This window comes from Notechis scutatus, chromosome 9 (assembly GCF_049901735.1).
Source record: "Notechis scutatus isolate UNSWTSFEM ecotype Mainland chromosome 9, rNotScu1.2, whole genome shotgun sequence".
In the NCBI taxonomy this organism is placed as follows: Eukaryota; Metazoa; Chordata; class Lepidosauria; order Squamata; family Elapidae; genus Notechis; species Notechis scutatus.
This window is the reverse complement of record NC_142017.1, coordinates 17620315-17646801: the sequence shown is the minus strand read 5'-3', so window position 1 is coordinate 17646801 and position 26487 is coordinate 17620315. Positions and strand designations below refer to the sequence as shown.

At 42.0% G+C, this 26487-nt stretch overlaps 1 protein-coding gene across 2 annotated transcripts in view; it reads right to left on the bottom strand.

Moving 5' to 3' along the window:
• Window positions 1–26052, bottom strand: part of SMPD3 (sphingomyelin phosphodiesterase 3) — a 76849-nt gene extending 50797 nt beyond the window's left edge. For both annotated transcript variants that reach the window (XM_087971658.1, XM_087971657.1), the window contains exons 1-2: window positions 24426–26052; window positions 7413–7488 (exon numbers count right to left, since the gene is read on the bottom strand). In XM_087971658.1, coding sequence (XP_087827784.1) covers window positions 7413–7488; window positions 24426–25769 — 1420 coding nt within the window. In that variant the 5' untranslated portion in view covers window positions 25770–26052. The remainder of the gene's footprint in view (window positions 1–7412; window positions 7489–24425) is intronic.
• Between the last annotated feature and the right edge of the window lie 435 nt (window positions 26053–26487).

Sequence of the window (26487 nt, the reverse complement as noted above, 5' to 3'; positions counted from 1 at the left end):
AATGGATGGTCTCAAGCATCCCAGGTTTTCCCTCCCTATACACAACTTCATGACCAATTCTTCTTCTTCTTCTTCTTCTTCTTCTTCTTCTTCTTCTTCTTCTTCTTCTTCTTCTTCTTCTTCTTCTTCTTCTCTCTTCTCTCTTCCCTCTTCCTCCTCCTCCTCCTCCTCCTCCTCCTCCTCCTCCTCCTCCTCCTCCTCCTCCTCCTCCTCCTCCTCCTCCTCTTCTTCCTTCTTCCTTCTTTCTTCTTTCTTCTTTCTTCTTCCATATCCATCATTGAACATTGGCGATCATGTTGGCGATCCTATTTTTATCAACAGCTGGACAAAAAGTGCTGTTGAGTTTTGTCCAGACTGGTCCCTTAGATTTTGAAGCCATGATGTTCTTCTTCTGCCTGGATCTCATTTGCCTTCAATCTTTCCCTGGAGGATTAAGTGATGTATGGCGTATTTTTCCGGGTGTTGCATCCCATGTCCAAAATATTCAAACATTCACTTTTTTATGGTTTTGATGATTTCCCTTGGCTTTCCCAGGCAGCTTATCCCCTCCTCATTTCTGATTTTGTCAACCCAGCTTATACATATCAGCCGCCTGTAAAATCCACATTTCAAGTGCTTCTGGTCTCTTCAAGTGGCTTTCTGTCAGAGACCAACTCTCCACTCTGTAGAGCAGGATAGAAAACATGCAGCATCTGATTTTCAACCTTAGGCTTATGTCGTGAATCCAGAAGAGCTTGATCAATTGGTTAAAAATAACCCAAGTGATACACTTAAAAAGAAAAATGTGTTTCTCTTTTTTCAGACAAAATATTAACATGTATAATTCACAACCACATTTGAATAATGGGTGTTTTAAAAGCAGGGTGAGGATATTAATGGATGACATTTTTAGTATTCTGAAGCGACCACACCAAAGCATTTTTCCGATTCCATTTCCCCCCTTTTAACCAAGACACCGGAGAACATTTCCACCACCCACTACGATAAGTTAAATGGCTCGGACCGCAGTAGATATTAATTAGCTCTAGGTTCTGATTTTCCACTGTGGATAAGCGGTTGCCATTCAGTGAGATGAAACAAAGAGCTGCAAATGCGGCTCTCGTTGTATAGGAGAAAATTCCTGCCTGAAATTTGAAAAGCTGGTTTTCCTTGGCTACGGGTACTTCAAGATAATTCAGAGGCAGAAACAGCAATAAAAAGTGGTTTTTTTTTTTTCCAAAATAAAATAAAATAAAAATAAACTGGCATCTACCTCCCCCAAAAGAGAGAAAAACTATGCAGGCATTCCTAGCTGACCTGTAATCAGAAAGCAAACGAGTATAAATTTTAGATGGGCACCTGGAGAAATCTAAGTATGAATAAGTGGGACTGGAACAAGAAGCAGAGAGCCAATTACAGAGAAAAAAAATCAAAGACTAAAGGTGATTAAATATTCATTGGAGAGCCTTGCATTGCTTCAAAAGGAAGATTTGCATATAAGAGGCCCCAGCTGCAATTGCTAGCATCTCCAGGAAAGGTCTTCTAAAAAGCTTGAATCTGAAATAACGTTCAGCGGGGATTTCACTGCACTTTGAGCTGTTTCCTAGCAGAAAAAAGGACCAACCGACTTTAAGCAGAGAGACTGGGTGAGAAGGAGATGCTATGGCAATATATATATACTAGTTCGATATCTGTCAGGGGTGGGATTCAAAATTTTTAACAACCAGTTCTGTGGGCGTGGCTTAGGTGGTGGGCGTGGCTTGGAGGTCATGTGACTGGGTGGACGTGGCTTGGTGGTCATGTTATTGGTTGGGTGTGGCCAACTCAATATCACTCACATCGAGGCACGCATCTCCTCGCCTGGTCTCTCATGACTGTGGGGATGCTGCAACAGTCGTAAGTGTGAAAAATGGTCCTGTCACTTTTTTCAGTGCCATTGTAACTTTGAATGGTCACTCCACACAAGCAAAGTACCAGCAAAGGAGGGGAAAAAAAACTCCAGAGATGTTCCTGAGACAGGAAGTCTAGTCCTGCCAAGAATGTAATAAGGGTTAGCGGAGAGGCAGTTTCTGTAAGCAACACCAGAATGTTTCCTTCCTGCCTTCCTTACAGGATTAGGCCAGTAATTTCTTCTAACAACCGGTTCTCCGAACTGCTTAGAATGTTAACAACCAGTTCTAGCGATTAGGTGCAAACTGGTAGAATCCCACCCCTGATATCTGTGCTTCGCTATGAAACTATGTGATCGGGCTTAGTATTTGGGGAGGAAAATAAGGGGGGGAAATTTTGCCTCTGCCTACCAGCATCCATCGGTATTCATCTTGGCTAGCGTCCTGTCAGTCAGTGTGTGAGGGAGTTGAGTATTTGCTGTGTGAGCACGAAGGAGACGGCAAGGAGCCTGGGCGTGGCTTAGCTCAACTGTTCTGTACTAAAACTGCTTGGTGCTGTGAAACTAAAACTGAAACTGAAATTCCTCTCCTCTGCTTGTGTTTTGTATTTGGGACAGGTTTCTTTTCAGGGGGAGAGGGGGAGTAGAACTCCTTAGCATCAGAGCGTGTTAATAATAATAATATAGGAAATGCTAATACTCTGATGGTCATTTAAAAAATCCTTTCTTAGCGAGCACCTAGAAGCCAAGAGGAACATACGTGCCAAATTTCAAGTTAGTAGGCTTTACGATTCTGGAGATTTTGTGATGATGTGTGAGTGGTATTCCGCTTTTGTAGATATAGATATATTTTCCAAAATTCAGAATGGGAGATCACTGCTCCAGGACAAGACCTTACATGCATCCTTGATGTTGGTCTTCATGTTATAGATCTAGGAGGACATATTCTATGGCAAGGGTCTTCAAATATTTCTGAGTTTGTGGACCGGCAGGTGGTGGGAAGAAGGGAAGCTTCTACACAAACAGCAGGCATGCACTCACAGGTCCATTTATGCAAGTGGCAGATGCACCTGACATTGTCACTATTGGAGCTTCCCACACAAACATGAGCGCCCGCCATTCGTGCAATGGAACTTCCCACATCTGTGCCTTGCAGGGCCCTGTTCCAAAAGGGCTGAGGAAAGTTAGCACCCAACCCTCCTAGAAGAATGAAGTATTTTAGGAAATATTAAAAAGACAGAATATTATATTTCCCTGGATGAGAAAAGGCGAAACATGCTTCTAAAGACAGAAATTCAGAGCCATAGTTCCCTGCCCCTAAGCTGATGCTAAGCTGAGGCCAGCTTTTAGAAATGCAAATTTGATAATCCATTCAAGACATGATATTTTGAACAAAGGTATAATGGTAGGGTTAGTCCATCACTCAAGATCCAAACCAGGACAAAGCCATTAAAACACAACAGGAATTGCCCACAGAACACAAATCTGTTCATTACATCATCACCCAGCAAGGTTCAACCAAACATATCTCAGACAACCTCAGCTATGACCCCCTGGGAGTCTGACAACCAATAGAATACATGCTTTCGCCGCAGGAACAGGAAGCTCAAGGGCTAGACCCAAGAGAGGGTATAAATAACCCTCACTCTCCACTCCATGTGCTCAGCTGTCCAGGACCTCAAACCCATGTGGTCCTGTCCACCAATAAACTATATTGCCAATCAGCCTCCATGTTTCCAGTGTCTTTCTCCCCACTTGGAACAGAACCCAGATGGATATTTCTTCCAACAGGGCCATGGTCCGGTACCAGGCTGTGGCCCTGGAGTTGGGGACCCCTGTTTTACAGAGTCAACCTTCCCAGAACCAAGAGAAAAATCTCTAACAATACAGATTTTTTCCTCTAGTCTATTCCCCAGATAGAACTACCATGGAACAATCCTTTTTTTTATATGATGTTTTATAATATGGATCTGAGATATTGAATAAACAATAGCTGCAGGCTTCAAGATTAAACTTGATTCTACGGTATCTAAATTAAAATAACCTGGATGCAAAGTGGATTTGCCTCTCCTGTATTCTACTCTTAATGTTGGCTCTGGCACTTTTTAATACTATTACCAAGAGGGCATGGCTGATTTCCAGAAATTGCTTGTGCCACTGTCTACACACGGTGACAAACAGCCAGAAGAATTTTCAAGAAGTAGGACATGTGATAGTTTGGCTCAAAGCTGCTCCAATCCTCGTCTTCAAAATTTCCCAGGTGCTCTTCCCCTCATGTCATCCCCAGTTCTTTTTTCTCCAGACAATGGCGAGGGAGTCAACGGGCGAAGCAAGATTGCCTTAACAACCATATGAGTCACTTAATTGCAGTGAATCACTTATTAGCCGTGGCCAAAAAGGTCACAACGTGAGGTTAAAATTTGCTTAAGAACTGCTTACTTTGCAATAGAAGTGTTGGGCTCAACATTCCTGGAGCTGCCCATATTAGAATCAATGCTATTATGTCTGCAAAAGGGATGATGAAGGAAGGGATTGGTGAGCTGCTGAAGGCAAAAGGCTCTTCTGTGTAGTCTAACCAGGTGGGGGAGAGAGAGAGAGAGACAGAGAGACAGAGCGAGAGAGGGGGAAAAAAAAACCTTTTGGTGCAAAATGCAAACTGAACGTGGGCTCTTGACATCCGTAGCTTTACAGGTGACAGATGCAGTGCGACGGTGTATTTGTCTAGTCAGGCAAAGTGTGTCCATTCAAGGACTCTACATACAGCCAGGGTTGCATCATTATGGCGCTCGTCCTTACTTTGTAGAATTTGATTTATTGCCGGCCAACCAGTCAGAGGCACTGGCTGTAAATGTCCTTCTCTGACTCCTTTGACTCATCCATCATTCTAAGATAATGCGCTGTTGGTTGGAAGGCTTCCTTTGAAATCGCCAATAACAGCATATGAGCGCACTACATGCATGGTATATTTTCGTTAGCTGATTGCTGAACTGTCCTTGTGGAGTGCTGCTCAAAATCCATCAAACGTTTTGAGGGGAGAAAAATTGAGATCGGGGTGTCCAGCCTTGGCCACTTTAAAACCTGTGGAATTCAATGCTTGAGCAGGAGGTTGAAGACCAGCCAGGTCCCTTCCAACTCTGTTATTATTCTGTTACTGTGGGAGTCTAGTATTGTTGTGGTTAGCCGGCAGCAGGTGGGGATGGCTGAGGAGAGCGAGGACTCAGGTGAGAGGCCAGGACCATTAGGGAGTGGACTGCTGCCTTCAGAGATTGTGGGGGCTGACAGTAGTGATGAAGAAGTTCCCGAGGAGCCTGTGCCAAGTGTGCATGCGTGCAGGATTGCTCACAGGAAAGAGCAGCCACAACAGCCTGGGTGACTCGGGAGTAAGGCTGCAAGGTAATCACCCCTCCTTCAAGAAGATAAAAGCCAGCTGTGAAGCGAACGTTCTTTGCAAGAAGCAAAGACGTTTTGAAACTCAGCCTCATGGACATTACAGTATTTTAAGTTGGTATTTGAAGACTCTTGTGTTGTGAAATATTTCTTATATGTTATTCTTGGCAGACTAGCACAGTTTTGGCAAAACTTGTGCTTATCAAAGTTAATTAGTTTGCAGCAGCCTTTTAACCGGGGATTCGCAAGAATCATTAAAAGGTTTCTGTTCTCTTTGGTTATTATTTGTCTTATTAGAAAAGGGTTTGGATCAGAACACGTATTCACCTGTTTCATCAATAAGCTATGACACAACACCTAATAGAAACCCACTGATTAAGTTTTCACATTCATAGCTTGCAGAGAAGAGAACAGCCAGGTGAGTGGACCAGAGACCAAATGATAAGTCCATTTTTGGAATTGCTGAAGGAATTGCTGTCCAGAATAGTATAGGCTCTCCTGCTTGAGTGGGGGGGGGGGGTTGGACTAGAAGATCTCCAAGGTCCCTTCCATCTCTGTTATTCTCTTATTCTGAAGGACCAGGCTGTGAGCAAATAATCCCGGAGAATATACATATGATTGCTAAGAGTTAATAATCCATTAATCAATTAAACCCATCACTCAGTCAATCAATCAAATGATTTTCCAATGTTTTGTTGGTCAAATGTGATAGCCCTAATTTTCTTTATCACTACTTCATGCTAACTTTTCTTTCCTTCTTTAAAAACAATTATTTACTTTGTTATCGCCAGTACTACATGTAGCAATTTATTCAGAACAAGCCATCCTCTTAAACCTTTGGCAACTGTTTATGTTAAATGTTGAAAAGCTAAGAATCTGGATATATCTACTAAAAAGGCACTTGTTCTGTCAAGTGACTTTTCACCCACCTATCATTAATTTGGATGTTTTCATTTTTAAAAGAAACATTGAATGTAGAACTTAATCCCAAAGCATTACCAGATGACACACCGTTTATTTTGAGATGAGATTCATATAATATTTAGATTATTTTGCATTACTGTGGGTAAAAAAAGACAACTATTTATTGAAATAGGACTAGTTAAGCACGACAGGCATCCAAAGCTGTTTCCAAGTACTTTTATGCAACCAAGAAATAATGAACTATAATTATTTTTCACCCGATGAGACTCACAAGTTGATTTTCAACAGGCATCATTTTCTGAAGATTCATGTGATAGTTAGAAAAGATTTATATGTACCAGAATGGTTTATTGCATGATGTTTAGGAAATACATCATTACTGAAAGATGGAACTTGCTTTAGATCACGTTCCATATGTTAGGATCAGCCATGCTAGACATGGAAAACTAATTTGCAAAGCCACTGAAGAAAGCCAAGGCATATTATAAATTCATGAGGCTCCTGGATTCCTTTATTCATATCTTGTTCCATTTCTGCATATGCCCATCCATCAATTCTTTTCCCAAACGTACCAAAAGGCAAGATGAGAAACAATTGATGGAAACTAACCAAGGAGAGAAGCAGACTAGAACCAAGAAGAAATTTCCTAACAGTGAGAACAATAAAATGGTGGAACAGCTTGCCTTCGGAAGTTGTGGTAGCTCCATCACTGGAGGCTTTCAAGAAGAGACTGGACACAGATTTGTCTGAAATGGTGTAGGGTCTCCTGCTTGAGCCAGGAGTTTGAACTAGAAGACTTCCAAGATCTCTTCCAACTCTGATATTCTTCCATCTCATTTTTATATTGCTCTACGTTGTTGAAGCACACTGAATATATATTAATGGCATGCAGAAAAATTATTCTGCAATTCTTCTATCTACCTTCCTCAGTTTCATGAAACAGAATTTGTTTTGGAGAGGTTGAGAGAGACAGAGAGCGGGAAGAATTCAGCTTAGCTTTCCCAGACTAGACAAGCTTGACTGGCTGCTACCGCCTAGCTTGGTGTTGTTGTTCCATAGAGTATTAAACCTTAGTCTAATCCTGCATGCGACATTTTTATGTTCAAAATGTGTGGCATTGATAGGAGATCGTCCAAGGAAGAATGATCCAACCTGTTTTCTGCAGATGAAGTCAAAACCATAGAAACTTTCCCATACCACATAAGGATGATTGAAAGAACAGATCCATATTTACCTGCCAGAGCTTGCAAGTGGGTGCAGGAAATGTATCCTACAATTCTTTGGTCCTGAGGTGTACTTCCCACTTGCACCTGGAAGATTGGAAGGAGAGAGAGGGAGAGGGAGAGAGGGAGAGAGAGAGAAAGAGAGAGAATAGTTAGTGAGATATTTGGTCTCCATCTAACCTCAAAACCCAATGATCAAACACAAGATCTGTTTTATTTTACACGAGCAGATCCATTCTCAAGGTAGAACCACACAGCAAGGGAATAGACGTGTCTGAAATTAATGGCATTAAAATATGGGTGAACATTTGTCTGCTTTAAAAATAGCATCTTCTTTTCTCAATATTTTCATACAACAAAAAGGACTCAATTTTGCTTTTAAAAGAAGGACTGTGTTTACAAGTTAAATAGTTAGCAACAATATATTAATCACTTACAAACAACTGCCTATTTTCCAGAAAAGGATTGCAAAGCAGCACATTTGATCACTTTCAACAGGGTGCCAAGAGGGAACAATCAGAAAAAGATTAGGCTGGAAAGTGATCCAGTCAGAAGGCATATCTTGTTTCTAGATGTGCACATGAGGGACATTTGGCTTTTGCTTCCATTTAATTTTACTTTGGAGAGGATTGAGGTAGCTGAGCCCATAAGTAGTAAATGGTCTTGACATCAGATATGCCTTTTGACAACTAGCTTCAGCATTTATGCCCTCTGGCAACTACAAAGATATTAGTCAGGCCCTCTGGCTCTTGTTCTCAATTTGCCAGAACAGATTTTTTTTTTAGAATTTCATATTCAATCCCTGCCATGGTATCGCTTTCCCAGAATGCTCTGGATCTTTCTCCACCAGGAGATTGTGGGAGATTTAAAATGGCAACTTGTAGCTGTCTACCTTGATCACCATGACATAAAAAAAGATGTTGAAACTCTTGAAAAAATGCATAGAACAGCAACAAAGATGATTAGTGGCCTGGAAGCTAAAACATACAAAGAACGGTTGTAGGAATTGGGTATTTTAATGAAAAGAAGGACTAGGGGTGACATGATAGCAGTCTTCCAATATCTCAGGGGCTTCCCCAAAGAAGAGGGAGTCAAGCTATTCTCCAAAGCACCTGAAGGCAGGACAAGAAGCAACGAGTGGAAACTCATTAAGGGGAGAAGCAACCTAGAACTAAGGAGAAATTTCCTGACTGTTAGAACCATCTATCAATGGAACGGCTCACCTCCAGAAGTTGTGGGTGCTTCACTGGAGGTTTTTAAGAAGAGGTTGGACAATCATTTGTTCGAAATGGTGTAGCATTTCCTGGTTGAGCAGGGGGTTAGTCTTGAAGACCTCGAAGCCCCCTTCCAATTCTGTTATTCTGATTAATCTCCCCTTTCAGCTCAAAGCTATCCCAAGAAAGCATGACAAAGGGCTGTTGAAGCTGGAATTAGCCTTGTGTCTTCATATAGCAACAAATATGTTGGGACTGCAATTCCCATCTACTACCAGTTCCATTCATGTTGATTGGAGCATAAATGATTTACTGAAGACTGTACACAAGAATCTGGGGACTAATGCTCAGCATTAAACTGGTGCGAGATGAGGGACAACAGAATTCAAGGGTATGTGTGGACTTGGATTGATTATAGCAAGGCAAGGACTCTAAACTAATGATGCCTTTAACTCCAACTCCCAGCTCTGCCTGTTCTTCTTCTACATCTACTCTCTTGGGTGAGAATTATAGGATATGTAGTCTTAATATATCCAGGGTGTCACTGGTGGGGAAAATCTGACAGTATAGAAGTCAAAGAATTGCCCATACTGCATTTTACCTCCAGGTAGCACTTAGACTCAGAAAAACCAACTCCCGTGTTAATAAGTTCAATCTAATAGTATTTCTCCACTTGAGCTTTTTTCTGTATGTAAAATTTCCCTGCATTGTCTGGATTTAATTCTGCAATCAGTTTCTCTGAGTATTGGCCACTATTGTTGTATGGCTTTCATCTGGTTTCCCTCCCTATTCCCACTTAAAATTCAAACAACTACAACATAACACAACAATAGATTGACTTTGGAATGGTAATATGAGACGACAATTTTCTTTTTAGGCATAAGGGGAAAATGCTCTGGCATAAGAGAAAAATTGTGTTATGGACTGTTCTGAAATTTGTTCACAATGCTTGAAAAGGCTTTTGGCCTTTGTCAATAGGGAGATCGCTTCAACCTTGCACTGGGAAATTCATGGCAAGTTTCAGGGGTCAATTCCGGGGTGAGATTTTTAGATTAATACAATATTTTGTATAATTCTTAAAGATCAGAATCATCCAAGTCATGGTATTTCCTATGACACACTATGGTGGTGAAAGTTGTACTTTGAATTAGCAGAACAGGAAGTGAATGGATGCTGTTGAACTTTGGTGTTGGAGGAGATTCCTGAGAATACTGTGGAGAGAACAAACTGATAGATCATTGAACAAATAAACCCAGAGTTCTCACTTGAGGAGACATTATGTGAAGATCTAGTTCTCTGGAGAAGGCCCCGAAGCTTGAAAAAGGGGTAGGAAAGAGAAGAAGAGAACAACCAGCAGAAAGGAAGATAAACTGAGTTAGGGAGATGATCAATACACTAATGGAAGACATGAAGGACCAGAAGAGGAAATATTGTCATGGAGGTCACTAGAGTCAAAAATGACTTGATGGTACATAATCATCATCTTAACCCTTCTTCAGCCTTTTCTTCTAAAAAGTGGTACCTCCAAGTGTCACTCAAACTATGAATACATTTAAAACAATGTAGGGGCAGAGTTTTATGGAAAACTGGATTGGGACTTGATTGACTCATTCCTACGATGGTTCCGTGAAATTCTCTCATCTCCAACCAAAATTGTCTCCCTTTGTGTTTGTTTAATAGAATAACAGAGGTAGAAGGGACCTTGGAGATCTGCTAGTCCAGCCCCCCACCCACCACTAATGTAATTGGCCTCGGAAAGAGGGTATAAACTCCTCCATAAATTTTTGCTACTCCTTAAACCTTTAGGCTGGTTACAAGCCTTCTTCCATCAGCTCTCTAAGACTTAAGAGATCCCTGAAATGGCTATCAAATTGCACCCTGAAATGCAAAATAGTATCTTTTGCTGTTGTATCAGATGGACGCTTTGATGGCAGCTGCAGGAGAGGCCCCATTTTGCATGCTAAACAAATCAAAGAGGTTCCCCCCCATCTTATAATTAGAGCCAAGAATAATCTTGACATCAATGAGATCTTTATCATCTTTATCAAAAATGCTAAAGATGATAAATGATTCAAGGATGATAAAGGGTGTGGAGCCTAAATCGTATGATGAATGGGTTGAGGAAACTAGATATATCTAGCTATCAAACAGAAAGATTAGTGGGAAAATGATAATTGTCCTCCAGTAGTTGAGGGGCCATCACTGTTGTGGCCCGCCAGTGGCCAGAGGAGCTGGCGGCAGACTCGGATAGTGAGGAGGTTGGGGAGGAACATGGGCCAGTCCTGGAGTCTGGGGAAGGCTCTGACGTCGAAGGCAGAGATAGAGCCAGGGGCATCCGACAGTTAATCAGCTGCCTTCCGAGTCGGAGATCAGTGAGGCAGAAGAACAGCTGGAGCCTGTTCCCAGTGTGCGCATGCGCAGAGCTGCCAGAAGAAGGGAACAGCTGAGGAACAAGGGTTGACTTGGGAGAAAAGCCACAGGTGGATGGTGAATGGCCCTCCCATAAAAAATAAAGAGGAGCAAAAGGAGAATGGTGTTTGCAGGAGACAATTAGTTCAGTTCATTAGAGTGAAGATCTGTTCCTGACTTCTTGCCAAGTAATTGCTGCTACAGTGTGGCATTTGGAAGATATTGGCCTGGCAACTCTCCAGCCTGATAAAGGTCTGTAGTTGAGAAATCTTATGGAAGATTGTTCACCGGGACTTTGCTGTAGAGGAATTCCCTTTAACCTAAATAAAAAGGGGTTTTATTGGGACAAGGAGTTTGCTTCATGATCTTGGGAAGCCTAGGTCAGAACAGTCACAGAGGAAGAGGGGATTGACTTATTTTCCAAAGCAGGGGTCTCCAACCTTGGCAACTTTAAGACTTGTGGACTTCAACTCCCAGAATTCCTTAGCCAGCTTTGCTGGTTGAGGAATTCTGGGAGTTGAAGTCCACAAGTCTTAAAGTTGCCAAGGTTGGAGACCCCTGTTCCAAAGCACCAGAGGGCAGGATAGGAAGTAATGGGTGGAAGTGTGTCAAAAAGAGATCCAATCTAGAAGTAAGCAGAAATGTCCTGAAAGGGAAAACAATTAATGGAACAGCTTCCCTCCTAGAATTGTGGGTGCTCCATTGCTGGAAGTTTTTAGAAATAGATTCAACAACCACTTGAGCTAAATGGCATACAGTCCTATCCTACCTTGAGCAGGGATTTGGACAAGAAGACCTCCCAAGCCCTATGATTCCGTGTTCTTCTATGTTTAAACAGGATGCAACCACATGTAGGGTGCTTTGCATCGCCTTTAATTTAATGCATAGAGTTTGGTTTTTGTGTACGTTTTCATCCTCCAGATTGTATTCCAGGGATTGTAACTTTAGAAAGGAGACCATTTCTAGGATGCATATTTCTCTAGCAAAGCTGCACAGTGGGAGCTGAGTGAGCCTTTCTGGAGAGTTGTGTGGCAAAGCCATTATGGCACCGGCTAAAATACACACACACACACACACACACACACACACACACACACACACACACACACACACACAAAGCCATTTCCAACCTAAAGCTTTTGAAAGGTTTTCCTTTGCCTTCCCTGCTTCTACGCTGAGTGCCCACCACATGATTGGCTTCAAACTGGGTCTAAACAACATTTGCAAAAAATCCATTTTTTTATGAGTTTGGCATGCTTGCTTACAGAGACTTCTTCTTGTGCTTTATAAAGCCGCCCTGTTAGTTATGCTAAGTTGATCTATTATTTAAACGTGTTAAAAGAGAATGAAATGTAAGTATGAAATGTTAATGGGAAGAGCTGCAATCGTTGGCCAGTTGCTTTCTTTCCCATTCAGTTGGAATACCCGGTGGCTGGGGTAAACACCCCCCCCCCCCCTTTTTGTGGAATTTGGGGTCACCAGATGGGTGGAAAATTATTCTTGGGGGGGGGGGAGCTAAAGAAACGTAAGATGAAATGGCGAAAAGATCGTTAGAAGGAAGAACGAAACAGAGAGAAATGGAAGCTCGGTTTTTCCAAAGACCGAAACATGCAGGTTAACTGTCAAATATAAGAAGTTCAGAAGAGGACACTCAACAAAGGTTCTGAAGATGAGATTTTAGCCCTAAGTGTGGATGGACTGCAACTTCCAAAATTCCCTGTCCAGCATGAACAGGGGTGAGAATTTCCAGCCCAAGAAATGTCCAGGATTTTTTCTTTACAAGAAGAATACGTAAAGGAATTGCCTCTCTCCTATGTTTTTGGCTCCTCTCGGTAAGGTTGCTGCACAGTCGGTGTCTTTGGATTTTCTTGGATCAAATAATACCATCTAACTTTTCAGCTATTATAGTAATAATACTATTACTAAATTTGCAGATGATACAACAGTGGTGGATCTCATCTCCAAGGGGGGTGAGTCTGCCTACAGAGATGAGGTGGACCGGTTGCTTTTGTGGTGTGGAGGCAATAACTTGGTCCTCAACACCAATAAGACCAAGGAGCTGATAGTGGACTATATAGAAGGAACAGATCAGACCTCCAGCCCTTGCTTATCAATGGAGACAGAGTGGAGCAAGTGGCCAGTTTTAAGTTTCTGGGTGTTACCATAAAAGAGGACCTGACCTGGGGTGCTCACATTGCAGCCCTGGTCAAAAGGGCCCAGCAGAGATTACACTACCTGATACTTTTCAGAAAACAACAACTGAAAGAAAAAACTGCTGATGACCTTCTACCGCTGCATCATAGAGAGTATCTTAACTTACTGCACCTCTGTATGGTTTGCCAATTGCACAGGGGCAGATAGGACAGCACTCCAGAGGGTGAACGTCATTGCCCAGAGGATCATGGGTTGTCCTCTCCCCTCTTTGGAAGAGCTTTATAGCTCCCACTGCCTTAAGGAAGTTCAAAACATCCTCAAAGATCCATCTCATCCTAGGCACCCTTTTTTCAACTATTACCATCTGGTAGACGGGACAGGACAATAAAAAGAAGGACAAATAGGCTGAAAAACATCTTCTATCCCAGGGCAGGAGCTCTTTTGAATTCTTCTGTATAGTGCAATATTAATGCAGTATCGGGGGTTTTCAATTCAATGTATAGAATGTGAAGGATGTGTGTTTGTGTTTATGTTCATAGTCATAATGTACATTGAAGATGGTATTTAATTTCATTGTACGAGGTGCAAGGACAATAAAGTAAACTAAAACTAAATATAGTGTTTCTTAACTTTGTCAACTTTAAGATGTACGGGTTTCGACTCACAGAATTCCCCATAAAGCCATGCTGGCTAGGGAATTCTGGGAGTTGAAGTTCACACATTGTAAAATTACCGAGGTTGAGAAAAACTGCATGGAACTGCAACTTCTCTGTTGTAATGGCATGATATCTCCACCACCCACCCCAGAGAGATCTGTGTGGCTTCCACTTGGATGATGTTCTGTAAGTATTTAAAGTATGGCTGTTCTCCCAGGCTATCATCATAGGATGCTTAAGGACCCCCTGATAATTGTATTTTAGGGTACATGCATTTCATTAAATGGCTGACCATTTCTAGGGCAAATCTGAAAGGACAGAAATCTGAATCCAGAATCTAACCTTCGGCCCAACAGGCCTGCCTCCCCAAGTCTGATTATTAATTTTCTCCCTGCCACAATCAAAAAGGCTTTCAGAAGTTATAACTTCATCAAATTATGCTAAATATCTACAGTACAAAACCGTCATCATATAAAATAACTGAACATAGAATAATAGATTTGGAAGGGATCTTGCAGGTTTTCTACTCCAACACCTAATCCTACGTAGCTTTTTCTCTGGAAATATCACACTACTAACCAGAGCATACAAAACATTTGCTAGACCAATACTCGAATACAGTTCATCAGTCTGGAACCCACACTACGTATCTGATATTAGCACAATTGAGAAAGTCCAGAAATATTTCACAAGAAGAGTTCTCCACTCCTCTACTCGCTGTAGAATACCTTATGCCACCAGACTTGAAATTCTAGAACTAGAAAACCTTGAATTACGCCGTCTTCGGTCTGACTTAAGCATGGTATACAAAATCATACATTGCAATGTCCTACCTGTCAATGAATACTTCAGCTTCAACCATAACAACACAAGAGCACACAATAGATACAAACTCAAAGTAAACCGCACCAAACTTGATTGCAGGAAATACGACTTCAGCAATAGAGTGGTCAATGTCTGGAATACTCTACCCGACTCTGTAGTTTCTTCCCCAAACCCCAAAAACTTTAACCTTAGACTGTCTACTATTGACCTCACCCCTTTCCTAAGAGGTCTGTAGGGGGCGTGCATAAGCGCACCAACGTGCCTACCGTCCCTGTCCTATTGTTTCTCTTATTCTTTATTTTTCTTATATGTAACCATTTCATGTATTCACAACTATGTATACATTTATACTTATTATCTTGTAAACAATTGGCAAATCAAATAAATAAAATAAATAAATAAGTACAAAACCGTCATCATATAAAATAACTGAACATAGAATAATAGATTTGGAAGGGATCTTGCAGGTTTTCTACTCCAACTCCCCTGCTCAGATAGATAGGAGACCCTGTACCATTCCAGACAAATGGATTTCCAATCTCTTCTTAAAAATCTCCAGGGAGATTTTTGTGGAGTTGTGGAGCACCCACAACTTTTGGAGATAAGCAGTTCCACGGATTAACTATTCTCAATATTAGGAAACTTCTCCTTAGTTCTAGACTGGATCTCTCTTTAATGAACTTCCAACCACGAGTTCTTGTCCTCCCCTTGGGATGCTTCGGATAATATGTTGATCCTCTCTTTCTCTGTGACAGCCCCTCAAGTAGAGAAAGACTGCTATTGTGTCTCCTCTTTTTCTTCATTAGACTAGACATAGCAATTGCATTTAGACTTATATACCGCTTTACAGTGCTTTATAGCCCTCTCTAAGCGGTTTACAGAGTCAGCCTCTTGCCCCCAACAATTCTGAGTCCTCATTTCACCAACCTCGGAAGGATGGAAGGCTGAGTCAACCTTGAGCCTGGTGAGATTCGAACTGCCAAATTGCAGGCAGCCGGCAGTCAACAGAAGTAGCCTGCAGTACTGCATTGCAACCACAGCGCCACCATGGCTCATATCAAGTTCTCTCAATCGTTCATCATATGGTTCAGCCCAGAGGTGGTATTCAGCAGGTTCTGGAGAACCAGTAGTGGAAATTTGGAGTAGTTTGGAGAACCGGCAAATCCCACCTCTGACTGGCCCCGCCCCCATCTTTTCTCTTCCTCCCGAGTCCCAGCTGATCGGCTGGATCTTCTTTGGTTGCCCTGCACAGGAGAATGGAGCTGGAAAGCAGGTTAGTGGGGTGGGGAGGGTATGGGGATTTTGCAGTAACCTTCCCATGTCATGCCCACCAAGCCACGGCAAGCCCACCAAGCCATGCTCACAGAACTGGTAGTAAAAAAAATTGAATCCCACCACTGGTTCAGCCCTCAAATCATCTTTGTTGCTCTTCTCTGCACCCCTTCTAGGGTCCCAACATTATGTTCATATTGTGGTGTCCAGAATAATTAAAACTACCTGTATGATCGGGGCACAAATAGGTAGTAACAAGGTGTCCTCAATTGCTCTGTTTTCAATTATTTCTTAAAAGCTAATAAGTTGGGTGCTGATGAGATATTCCCAAGGAGCAGAGATATAGTCACTGGAAGCTTCCATCTGCCTTGCCACCCTAAGTGAGGAACTATTAGAAGGTTCTCCGGGGACTTCCAATTGGGTAGCTTAATAATTGGTGGAAGATCTTAGAATGCCATTTTATTGCCACCAAGCCATAAGGTGTTTGTGATTGTGGCTGGCCGGACTGCAGAAGTGATTCTGAGCAGGGTCTTCAGACTATTAGCTTGTGGGCTGGCAATGATGGCTTCCTGCAAAGGTATTTATCACCATCATTCCACAACAGCTAAGTTTGGAAGACAAGCTCGATCTATTTATGAGTCCACCCATTTTCAGGGTTCACATAATGTGTTGGATCATGAACTAACCCAAAAGACTGATTTCACTCCATGCACTAGGCCTCCCAGAAAAAACAAACACACTAATTAAAATTAAAATAAACCAAGCTTAGCAAATGGTGTAAACACAGCTTGCTGGTCTTTGGCTGAGCAGATTAAGCATCTGGGGTGAACCCAGACAGTGGGGTCCTGTTCAAAAACATCAGGGTGAATGCACTGAGGCCAAAGGCGAAGAGATTTGCTGGCATAAGCAGCTTAGAAAGCCAAGGAGAGAAATGGATCATCCTTCTTCTACTCCAGAAGGTGAAACCCTTGGAGATTTCCTGCTCATAGGATTGGAAAAAAGCCACATGGCCACAGATTCAGGAGATATACTCCACTATATTAAAAGCTGGGATTCTACATGTTGGAAGTGATCACCCGCACAATATTTGGAAGGGGATTAGCTGAATTCACGAACAATAAGACTTTCAATAACATTAGGAGGGCTATAACATTTTCTTCCATCCTAAATGAAAAATACCTTCTCATTTTACAGTTACTGGGATTGCTGGAGAACACGACTAGTTGTGCAGAGCACACTAGAACTACTCAAAAATGTGGAATTTCAAGTTTCTGGAATTCCAACCATTAACTTGAGCGTGATGCAATCTGTCTCTCTAAGTTATGGATTATTTCTTTGGGCACTGCGTGGTCTCTAATTGCAAGAATCCTTCTTCCAAAGCCCAAACCTAAGATTTAGTATGCTTTATCAGTCCAGCCCATGAATGTGAAAAGTGGGAAGACTTATCACTACTACATTAGTTATTGAGAAGAACAGAGAAAAAGGAAAAGCAATGAAAAAGATTATTATTAAACATAATACATAGAATAATAGAGTTGGAAGGGACCTTGAAGGTCTTCTAGTCCAGCCCCCTGCTTGAGCAGGAGCTCCTATACCATTTCAGACAAATGGCTGTCCAATCTCTTCTTACAAACCTCCAGTGTTGGAGCATTTACAACTTCTGGAGGCAGGTTGTTCCACTGATTAATTGTTCTAACTGCCAGGAAATTTCTCCATAGTTCTAGTTTGCTTCTCTCCTGGATTAGTTTTCCTTCATTGCTTCTTGTCCTGCCTTCAGGTGCTTCGGAGAATAGCTTGGTTTCCTCTTCTTTGTGCCAGATATTGGAATCCTGCTATCATATCTCCCCTAGTCCTTTCTTTCATTAGACTAGACATACCCAATTTACCCAAGAAAGCAAAGAACATTATTATTAAAGCAATTTGTCTTGCTTTGCTTAACAACAGAAAGCCAGAAATGCTTCTTCGTAATTTCCTCTTCCCTATTTCCCTCCTAGTTGGAAATGATTGGAGATGCAGACAATTTGAAACATGCTGAGTTGAGGGAAGATCCTTGAATGCAGCCAGGAAGGGTGGATTCTGGCCAAGGCTTGCATTAGCAGACGCAGCATATGTATTATAAAATATTTAGATTACTGCCTAGGCCTAATGCAGAAGGCTTGTTTTTAAAAGCTGACAAGTCCACCAAAGATGAGCTCAAGGTAGCTGCGAAATGCTGAAACTTTGGTGGGTAAGTTTGTCTCTGTTTCTATATAAGCAAGCCAACAGTTTGATCTATAAATGAGATCTATGCCATCACTAGCGGAATTCTGGACTGTTTTCCTCTTTGAAGAGATGCCCTGTTGGCACACAGCAACCAGCTTTGATGTTACTTTTGATGTTCACATCGCATTTTCTCAATTGAAACTCCAAGCTAGAGTCTCAGATTGGAGGAATACATTTAGATCTTGATCAATAATACTAGAGCATTGGCCCGCATCAAGTCTCTACAGTTGGAAAAGCTCTAACTCCTGGAATTCCTCAATCAGTGGGAGTTTTAGCCATGAAACAGCCACTCTGGTAAGTGCTGGGTGGGAGAAATTGCAGTTTCTTCTCCTCCTTCTCCTTCTCCTTCTCCTTCTCCTTCCTCCTCCTCTCCTCCTCCTCCTCCTCTTCCTCTTGCAGGGTTATGAGCCAAATAAATATGAGTGATAATAACTACAAAGGATCTGTCAATACGAATGAAGATTTGAGAAGATATTTCTTGAATTCCATTAACATTAGCATTAGAATTCCAATAACCCAGTCAGTTACATTCTCTAAATTGAGGTGGCTTCTGTTTTCTGCCAAGGATTTAGAAGCAATTCAGATTCTAGGATATGATGAAGATAAGGAGGAGGAGGAGGAGGTCATCTCACCAAAACAGAACAAAAAGAAATGTAATAGCACACTGTTCTTATCTATAGCTATGAGCCCTGATGGCACAGTGGTTAGAGTGCAGTACTGCAGGCTACTTCTGTTGACTGCCGGCTGACTGCAAATTGGCAGTTCAAATCTCACCAGGCTCAGGGTTGACTCAGCCTTCCATCCTTCTGAGGTCGGTAAAATGAGGACCCAGATTGTTTGGGGCAGTAGGCTGATTCTGTAAACCATTTAGAGAGGGCTGTAAAGTGGCATATAAGTTTATTGCTATTGCTAAAGCTACAGTATAAGTAGAAGATTTAAAACTGTCTTTTTCAAAGTTGGCAAATTTAAGATACGTAGACTTCAACTCCATGAATAACCCTGCAGGAATTCCTGGAAATGAAGTCCAAACCTCTTAAAGTTGCCAAGTTTGAAAAATATATGGCTTAATATATGGAGATGGTCTTAAAGAAAATGCTTGTATTCTACATGGCATTGTCTATATGCACAAGTGGAAAGAGGACCAAAGATTTGAACACCAACTATATTCTGGAGATGCAGACCAGATTAAAATAAAATCTTGGTACCAGATTCTCTTGAAGCCTGATAAAACTTTATTTTAGGTGCTAGATAGACCAACCATGAATTCTCCCTGGTGCCCCTTCGTAATTGATTCTATCATTGATATTTTTTGTTACTATCTGAAATTCTTTCTACAGTGATTGGAATGAAATCTATCCAATTGAGGAGTTCCTTTCTTTTTAAAAAAAAAACACTCACTTGAATTAAAAATAAAACAAAGCCTTTTCATTCTTGCTTAGGGAGTGAGATGATCTTGTTTAAGGGGGAAAAACGTACCTTCTGTTAATTTCTTTCTTGCTGAAACTTTTCTCAGCTTCTTCCATTTGGACAGTTTCACTGGCTTCACAGGGGACCGATCCCAATCATTCAGTAATTGAAGCAGATGCTTCAAACAGCAGCTCGGAGATGTCGTGCAAGGGTGACAGAATTAATTCACTGTATTTTTACAGCCAGGGACAGGAGGGTTTTAATATTACATATTCTGCCCCCAGATAAACCTGTTGGCTAATTCCTCAAGTTATTTACCTGAGGAATTGACCAACAGGTCAATTCCTCAAGTAAATTTCTCAGGGAGCTTGTGGGAACCACGACCTGAATGATTGAGAATCTCTACAGACTTTTAGCTGTACAATTTGGGATGAACACCCTTTGAATACTGTGGGAGTAGTAGCAATGGATTTCCAGAGGAAAAAAATTGCAGACTACAGGAACCAGGAGACTCAGGTGACCCTGTGGACACAGATAAACCTCCAAGTGGCCTCAACGACCCTCTAAAAGGATGCAAATGACCAGCTGTCTGCAAGGAATATAAATCCTTCCCCACTATTGTGTCAGAGCTGAAGAGGCTTCTTGGATGAGAAGCAAAACGTCTTCAAAGAAAAAATGAAGTGCAGATATTTCATTGCCTACCTAGGTGACATCTTCAGTTCTAGAAGAGAATGGGGTTTGCTCTCTCTTTATTAATACAGTGGCTTCTCCTATGGGTGTTGGAGAAAGTGTTCTTTTTTATTTATTTATGTAGCAGTCTTCCAATACTGGAAGAGCTATGACAGAGAAGATGCGCTCAACCTATTCTCCAAAGCACCTGAGGGCAGGGTAAAAAGTTAATGGATGGAAGCTTATCAAGGAGAGATCCAGCCTAGAACTAAGAAGACATTTCCTGACAACGGGAACAATTAATCAATGGAACAGCTTATCTCCAGAGGTGGTGGGTGCTTCATCACTGGAGGTTTTGAAGAAGAGATCAAATAGCCATTTGCTCAGAATGGTATAGGATCTCCTGCCATGGGTAGGGAGTTGGACCACAAGACCTCAAAGGTCCCTTCCAACTCTGTTATTCTGTTATTTTATTATTTTATTTATTTATGTTATATTTTATTACTTTATATATATATATATATATATATATATATATTTATTTATTTATTTATTTATTTATTTATTCAATTTCTATAGCTGCCATGTGAAGCAGGCAACTCTGGGGGAAGAGCAATCATAAATCACGTGTTAACCAAGGTGGGAAATTTGCGGATCTTTCATTTGTTTTCGGTCTACAAACACAACAGCTCTTGGCAAACACGGGCAATGCCTCAGCTTGTTAAATGATGCGATGTCATCCCCAAAATCCGAGTAGTTTCAGGTTCCTCCTGCTATTCTAAGACATTTCCACAGAATCCCATCGCCTTTTCTCTGTGCTTCCTTCTTAATACTCCCACCGTTTATCTGGTTATTTCCCACACTCTCTGTTCAACATTTTAGCTGCTATCTCCTTTTCTCCCTCCCTCCCTCCCCTGCCTTCCTTTGTTGCTCTAAACTGTGAGCCAGCAATTCATGCGAAGGCTGCCTCGCTCCTCTCCTCCTGAAATATATCACTCCAGAAGACGGATGCATTTAAAAAGAAATTAATTAATTATCCTCCTTGTTTGCTTTCTGCCCAGGATGCATATCCTCCTTCTCCTCCTCCCCAACATTTCAGTTAGTAGCTTGGTCCCTGCTGAGTGTTTATTTCTCTCAAATATCATCTGCCACTCATGGTTCTCTCTCTCTCTCTCTCTCTCTCTCTCTCTCTCTCTCTCTCTCTCTCAGCACACTTGTAAAAGTTTTATGCTGAAGAACTAAAAGAGGGGTCAACTTATTTTCCAAAGCACCCAAAGGCAAGAAAAGAAACAACAGATGGACATTAACTGAGGAAAGATCCAACCTAGAACTAAGGAGAAATGTCCTAGCTGTGAGGACAATCAACCAGCGGAGTGGCTTGCCTTCAGAAGTTATGAATACTCCATCACGGGGGGCTTTTAAGAAGAGACTGGACAGCCATTTGACTGAAATGTTATAGGGTTTCTTGCTTGAGCCAGAGGCTGGACTAGAAGACCTCCAAGGTCCCTTCGAACTCTGATATTCTATGTTCTAAACAGAACCAGTGTCTTTACCAGTACCTTTCTTCATTCTATTTTAAGGTTTTCTTAAAAAGAGAAATTTGATGTTCTGCTTCTTGAATGAAGTATTCTGACAGATCAGAGCCAGTGGTGGGATTCAGCCAGTTTGCACCAGTTCAGGAGAACTGGCTGTTAACTTTCTGAGCAGTTTGGTGAACTGGTTGTTGGAAGAAATCATCAGGGCAGAGAACTGGTTGTTAAATTATTTGAATCCCACCACTGATCAGAGCCTCTTCGATGTCGCCTTGAAATGAAAGGAAGATGGCACGTTTTCATTCTTCTTACTTTCATTGCACCAGATGGTGAAAAAAAAAAAAGTAGTTTTGCCAATAATTCTCCCTGCTGTTCCTTTCTAACTGATTCTAACATGCTCCCTTTGAGGTTTCCCAGTATCAGGAAGAATCAGCGAAGGGGAAAAAAGCAATCTGGAATATTCTCCTTTCAGAGTTCAGAATACGATGTTGAGGGAAGAGTACAGAGGATAGCAACAAGGATGATTAGGGTCCCTAATGGAAAAAAAAAAACAAAAGGAGATTTCTTCCAACAACCAGATCTCTGAACTGCTCAGAAAGTTAAGAAATGGTTCTTGCAAATAGGTGCAAACTGGCTGAATCCCACCACTGATTAGGGGGGGTGGAAGCTAAAACATATGAAGAATGGATGCAGGAATTGGGTATGTCTAGTTCAGGGAAAAGAAAGACTAGGAGTGATGTAACAGCATATTCCAATATTTGAGGGGCTGCCACAAAGAAGAGGGGGTCAACCTATTTTCCAAAGCACCAGGACAAGAAGCAACAGAAGAAAACTAATTAAGGAGAGAAGCAAGCTGGGATTAAGGAGAAACTTCCCCGCAGTGAGAACAATCAGCCAGTGGAATGGTTTGCTTCAGAAGTTGTGAATGCTCCATCATTGGAGGCTTTTAAAAAGAGAAGGGACAGCCATTTGTCTGAAGTGGTACAGGTCTCCTGTTAAAGCAGGGAGTGACTAGATGACCTCCAAGGTCCCTTCCAACTCTGTTATTCTATGACATTCCTGCTAGTTTTTCTAAAACTCTTAAAACCTGACTGTGTACCTGGCCCTGGGGCATGGAATGTGTGAAGGGACCCATAACTTGGCTTCACTATTAACAGATTAATCATCATGGTTGCTGTTTATATGTATTTCTTTTGTGGATGTTTTTATTTTTTTAATGTCTTTTAAATTGTTTAAAAATTTTAAACTTGTAAGCTACCTAGTGTCACTTGGTTGATTTGGGCAACCACTGAAAATAAATAAATAAATAAATAAAATTTAAACAGCCCCATGTCTCTTTCAACTGCAGGATTATACTCTAAACGAATCAGCTTGTAGCAATTAAAACCAAGAGACACATGGGCATGCTCACACCCACACAAAGCACAAGGCATGGGATGAATTCTTAATCATCCAAAAACTGTTTTTGATGACCAGTCCCTATTTCTATGTCCCATTTTCCATTTGTAGCATAGGGGAAACTATCACTGAAGGGAAATTGAATGAGCCTGTATCCATTCTGTAAACTTAAATGACCAAAACCACAACTAAGCAAAAGCAGAAAGTCAAACTAAAACTGTTATTGTGGGTCATTAACTTGGTCACATATTGAAGAAATTAAGATTAATTGTTCAAAGTGGGTATGAGCCCTCAAAGGACAAAGGATAGTAAGCATGAAAAGAAGCTAAATATTGCATCAACTCTTCATATGACAGCTTTTGTTCATCGTGGGTTTATACTCTGAGTTTAAGAAAGCTAACAAGATAATTAATTCCTAGGATTTCTATTGTGTTCTGGAAATTAGAGACTCACACATAGCTGAGAAGCCATGGAAATTATGGAATAAACTAAATATGAGTTCTCAAGTAAAAGGAGAGATATATCCAAAAGGTAGAAAAGCAGGATAATCTGTCAGATTCGGTTGGATTAACACAACATGCTGAATCCTAAAACTGGATTAACATAACGCAGTCCCTGTGTTCATATAACATGCCATGTCCACCCAATAAATCATACTGTGTCTTAATTTAAGAACCTGGATCATATAACATGCTAAGACAATAGTTGGATTTCCACAGTATGATTCCATGGTATGATTTGATTGCTTATTGTACCCTACGACTATTAAGTGTTGTACCTGATGATTCTTGATGAATGTATCTTTTACACTGAGAACATTTGCACCAAGACAAATTCCTTGTGTGTCCAATCACACTTGGCCAATAAAGAATACATTCTATCTATCTATCTATCTATCTATCTATCTATCTATCTATCTATCTATCTATCTATCTATCTATCTCTATCTATCTATCTATCTATCTATCTATCTAGCTATCATCTAGCTATCTATCTAGCTATCTAGCTATCATCTAGCTATCTAACATGCTGTCTCAAGCAGCATGTTAGCCTCCTCTAATATGTTGTGTGAATCCAGTCTCAAAGTTCTGAATTCTAGCAAGCTTCCCTTCTTGAGGGCAAGATATTCACTTCCAAGTTTCCACCCTGCAAATTGGGCATTTGCAAACTGTGTTCATCCCTTGTTGACACATACAGGGCAGTATTCTGTACACCAAAGCTCTTACCTTGAGAAACAGGGCACCCTTTGAAGACAAGGCATCTGTTCCTTTTCCATTGGGGTAACAGTGATAGGCAGCATCCATAACTGGGTAGCGGCTGGCAAAAAGCAGGCCACTGTTCACAAATTTGAAGGTACAGCAGCCATGGCAGCTGTAGACTCCAACATCATACAGAATGTACTCAAAGTAGTGGTGCAGCTGATTTTTCAACTTCTCTGCCGCCCTTTTGTCAAACACTTCCTGCAAGCACAGGAAGTCCAAGTTGGCAGGAAAGAAAGCCGAGATCTCGTGGTCGAAGGGCTCGTCCATATTCTTCTTTTTCTTCACCGAGGTCTTCTTCATAAGCGAGGCCTTGTAGAGGAGTTTACTGTTCACGGTGCTTTGGTCAACTGGGCCATCTCCAGAGCGCATCTTCACTAGGGATTCTCGCGAGGCAGTGCAGCTATCCAAGCTTCCAGAATCCCCTTCTTTTTGCTTATGGTTGGGGGTTTGACCTTTCGGGATCTCTGCTTCTGATTCAGGCGAACAGTTGACGGCTCCCTTGCTGTTATTCATGTGGCTTCCCATCCCATCGGCTTCTAGGTCTGAAACGTGGCCGTTATCCTCACCACCGATGCGCACGATGCAAGTGTTGCCATCTTCTCCATCCCCAGCATCTCCTCCAGCTTTGGGATCTCTGCCATCTTCATGGTTAGGACCGGCGTTCTCCCCTTTATACTCTATGGATGTGGTTCTCTTAATGCCCGTGTTGGCCGCCCGGTTATTGCCATCTCCCCCTTGTGGCGAAACAAGACTGCTGAAGCTGGCGGCACTGATCGAGGTGTTGGTGGGAGAGTCTATGTAGATTTTGATTTGGGGCCTGCTGGCACCATTCCGGATCCTTCGCCCAATTTCTTTCGCTCGGGCCTGTGTGTTGAAAACATTGTTTAATCTTGCCAAGGAGTCTGGCAGCAAGCAGACGTTGGCACTGCTAAAACAAAAGCTTTTCCCATTGTTGGCCGCCTTCCACTCAGTGAGTAAGGAGGATCCGTTGATCTGGCTTTTGTCCTGTAGCCTGGAATAAATGTATGGATGTCTCACGGACTGCAGAGGGGACCATAACAGGAAGCCGATCAGGGCAAAAGGAAGGGACACCACCAGCAATGCTAAGTAGATGGGCGTGGTGATGATGATGCAGAGAGCATGGAAGTAGCACGGGTCATCTCCCCTTTGCCGTTTCTCGTAAGTGGTAGGCACAAACGAAGCCAGGAGCCGGTCCCCGAGCCAATAGCATGGGAAGATTAAGCCCCAGGAGAAGGAATGCAGTGCAGAAAGAAAGCCGTTAGGAAATGGGGAAGTGTATAAAACCATTGCAACTCAGTTAGGACACCCCCTTCAGCACCTTCTACATGGTGTCACCACCGTCCGCCATCCATCAGAATCTGGGTTTGCAGGCCAAGAGGGGGAACGGACATGCTCCTGGCAGTTGACGTCCTCTGGACTGCAATGAGCATTTATCCTCGGAAGGACACCAACTCAACTTCATTTAGGAGGAGCAGAAGGTGGGCCAAGGATTCCTGTGAGCATCAAAGATCTAGAGGCATCAGGTTGTCTCATTTCTCACTGCAGGCAGCATGTAGGTTATCGGGACATGAGCAATGAAAAGGTACAAGTGCCTGAAAAGGTACAAGAGAAAGCGAGAGAGAGAGAGAAAAAAAGAAGGAGATTGAGAATAGCTGTCAATTATGAGATATGTGCCGGCAACAAGGAAATTACAATCACAAGGGGCCTTCACACATTACACAAAGCTTATGATGTGCATAACCATAATTGGAATAAACCAGGGGTGGTATTCAGCCAGTTTTGACCAGTTCTAGAGAACTGGTAGTGGAAATTTTGAGTAGTTTGGAGAACCAGCAAATCCCACCTCTGACTGGCCCCACCATCCCCATCTCTTCTCTTCCTCCCATTGAGTCCCAGCTGATTGGCTGGGTCTTCTTTGGTTGCCCTGCACAGGAGAACGGAGCTGGAAAGCAGGTTAATGGGATGGGGAGGGAAGGGGGATTTTGCAGTAATCTTCCCCCAGGAG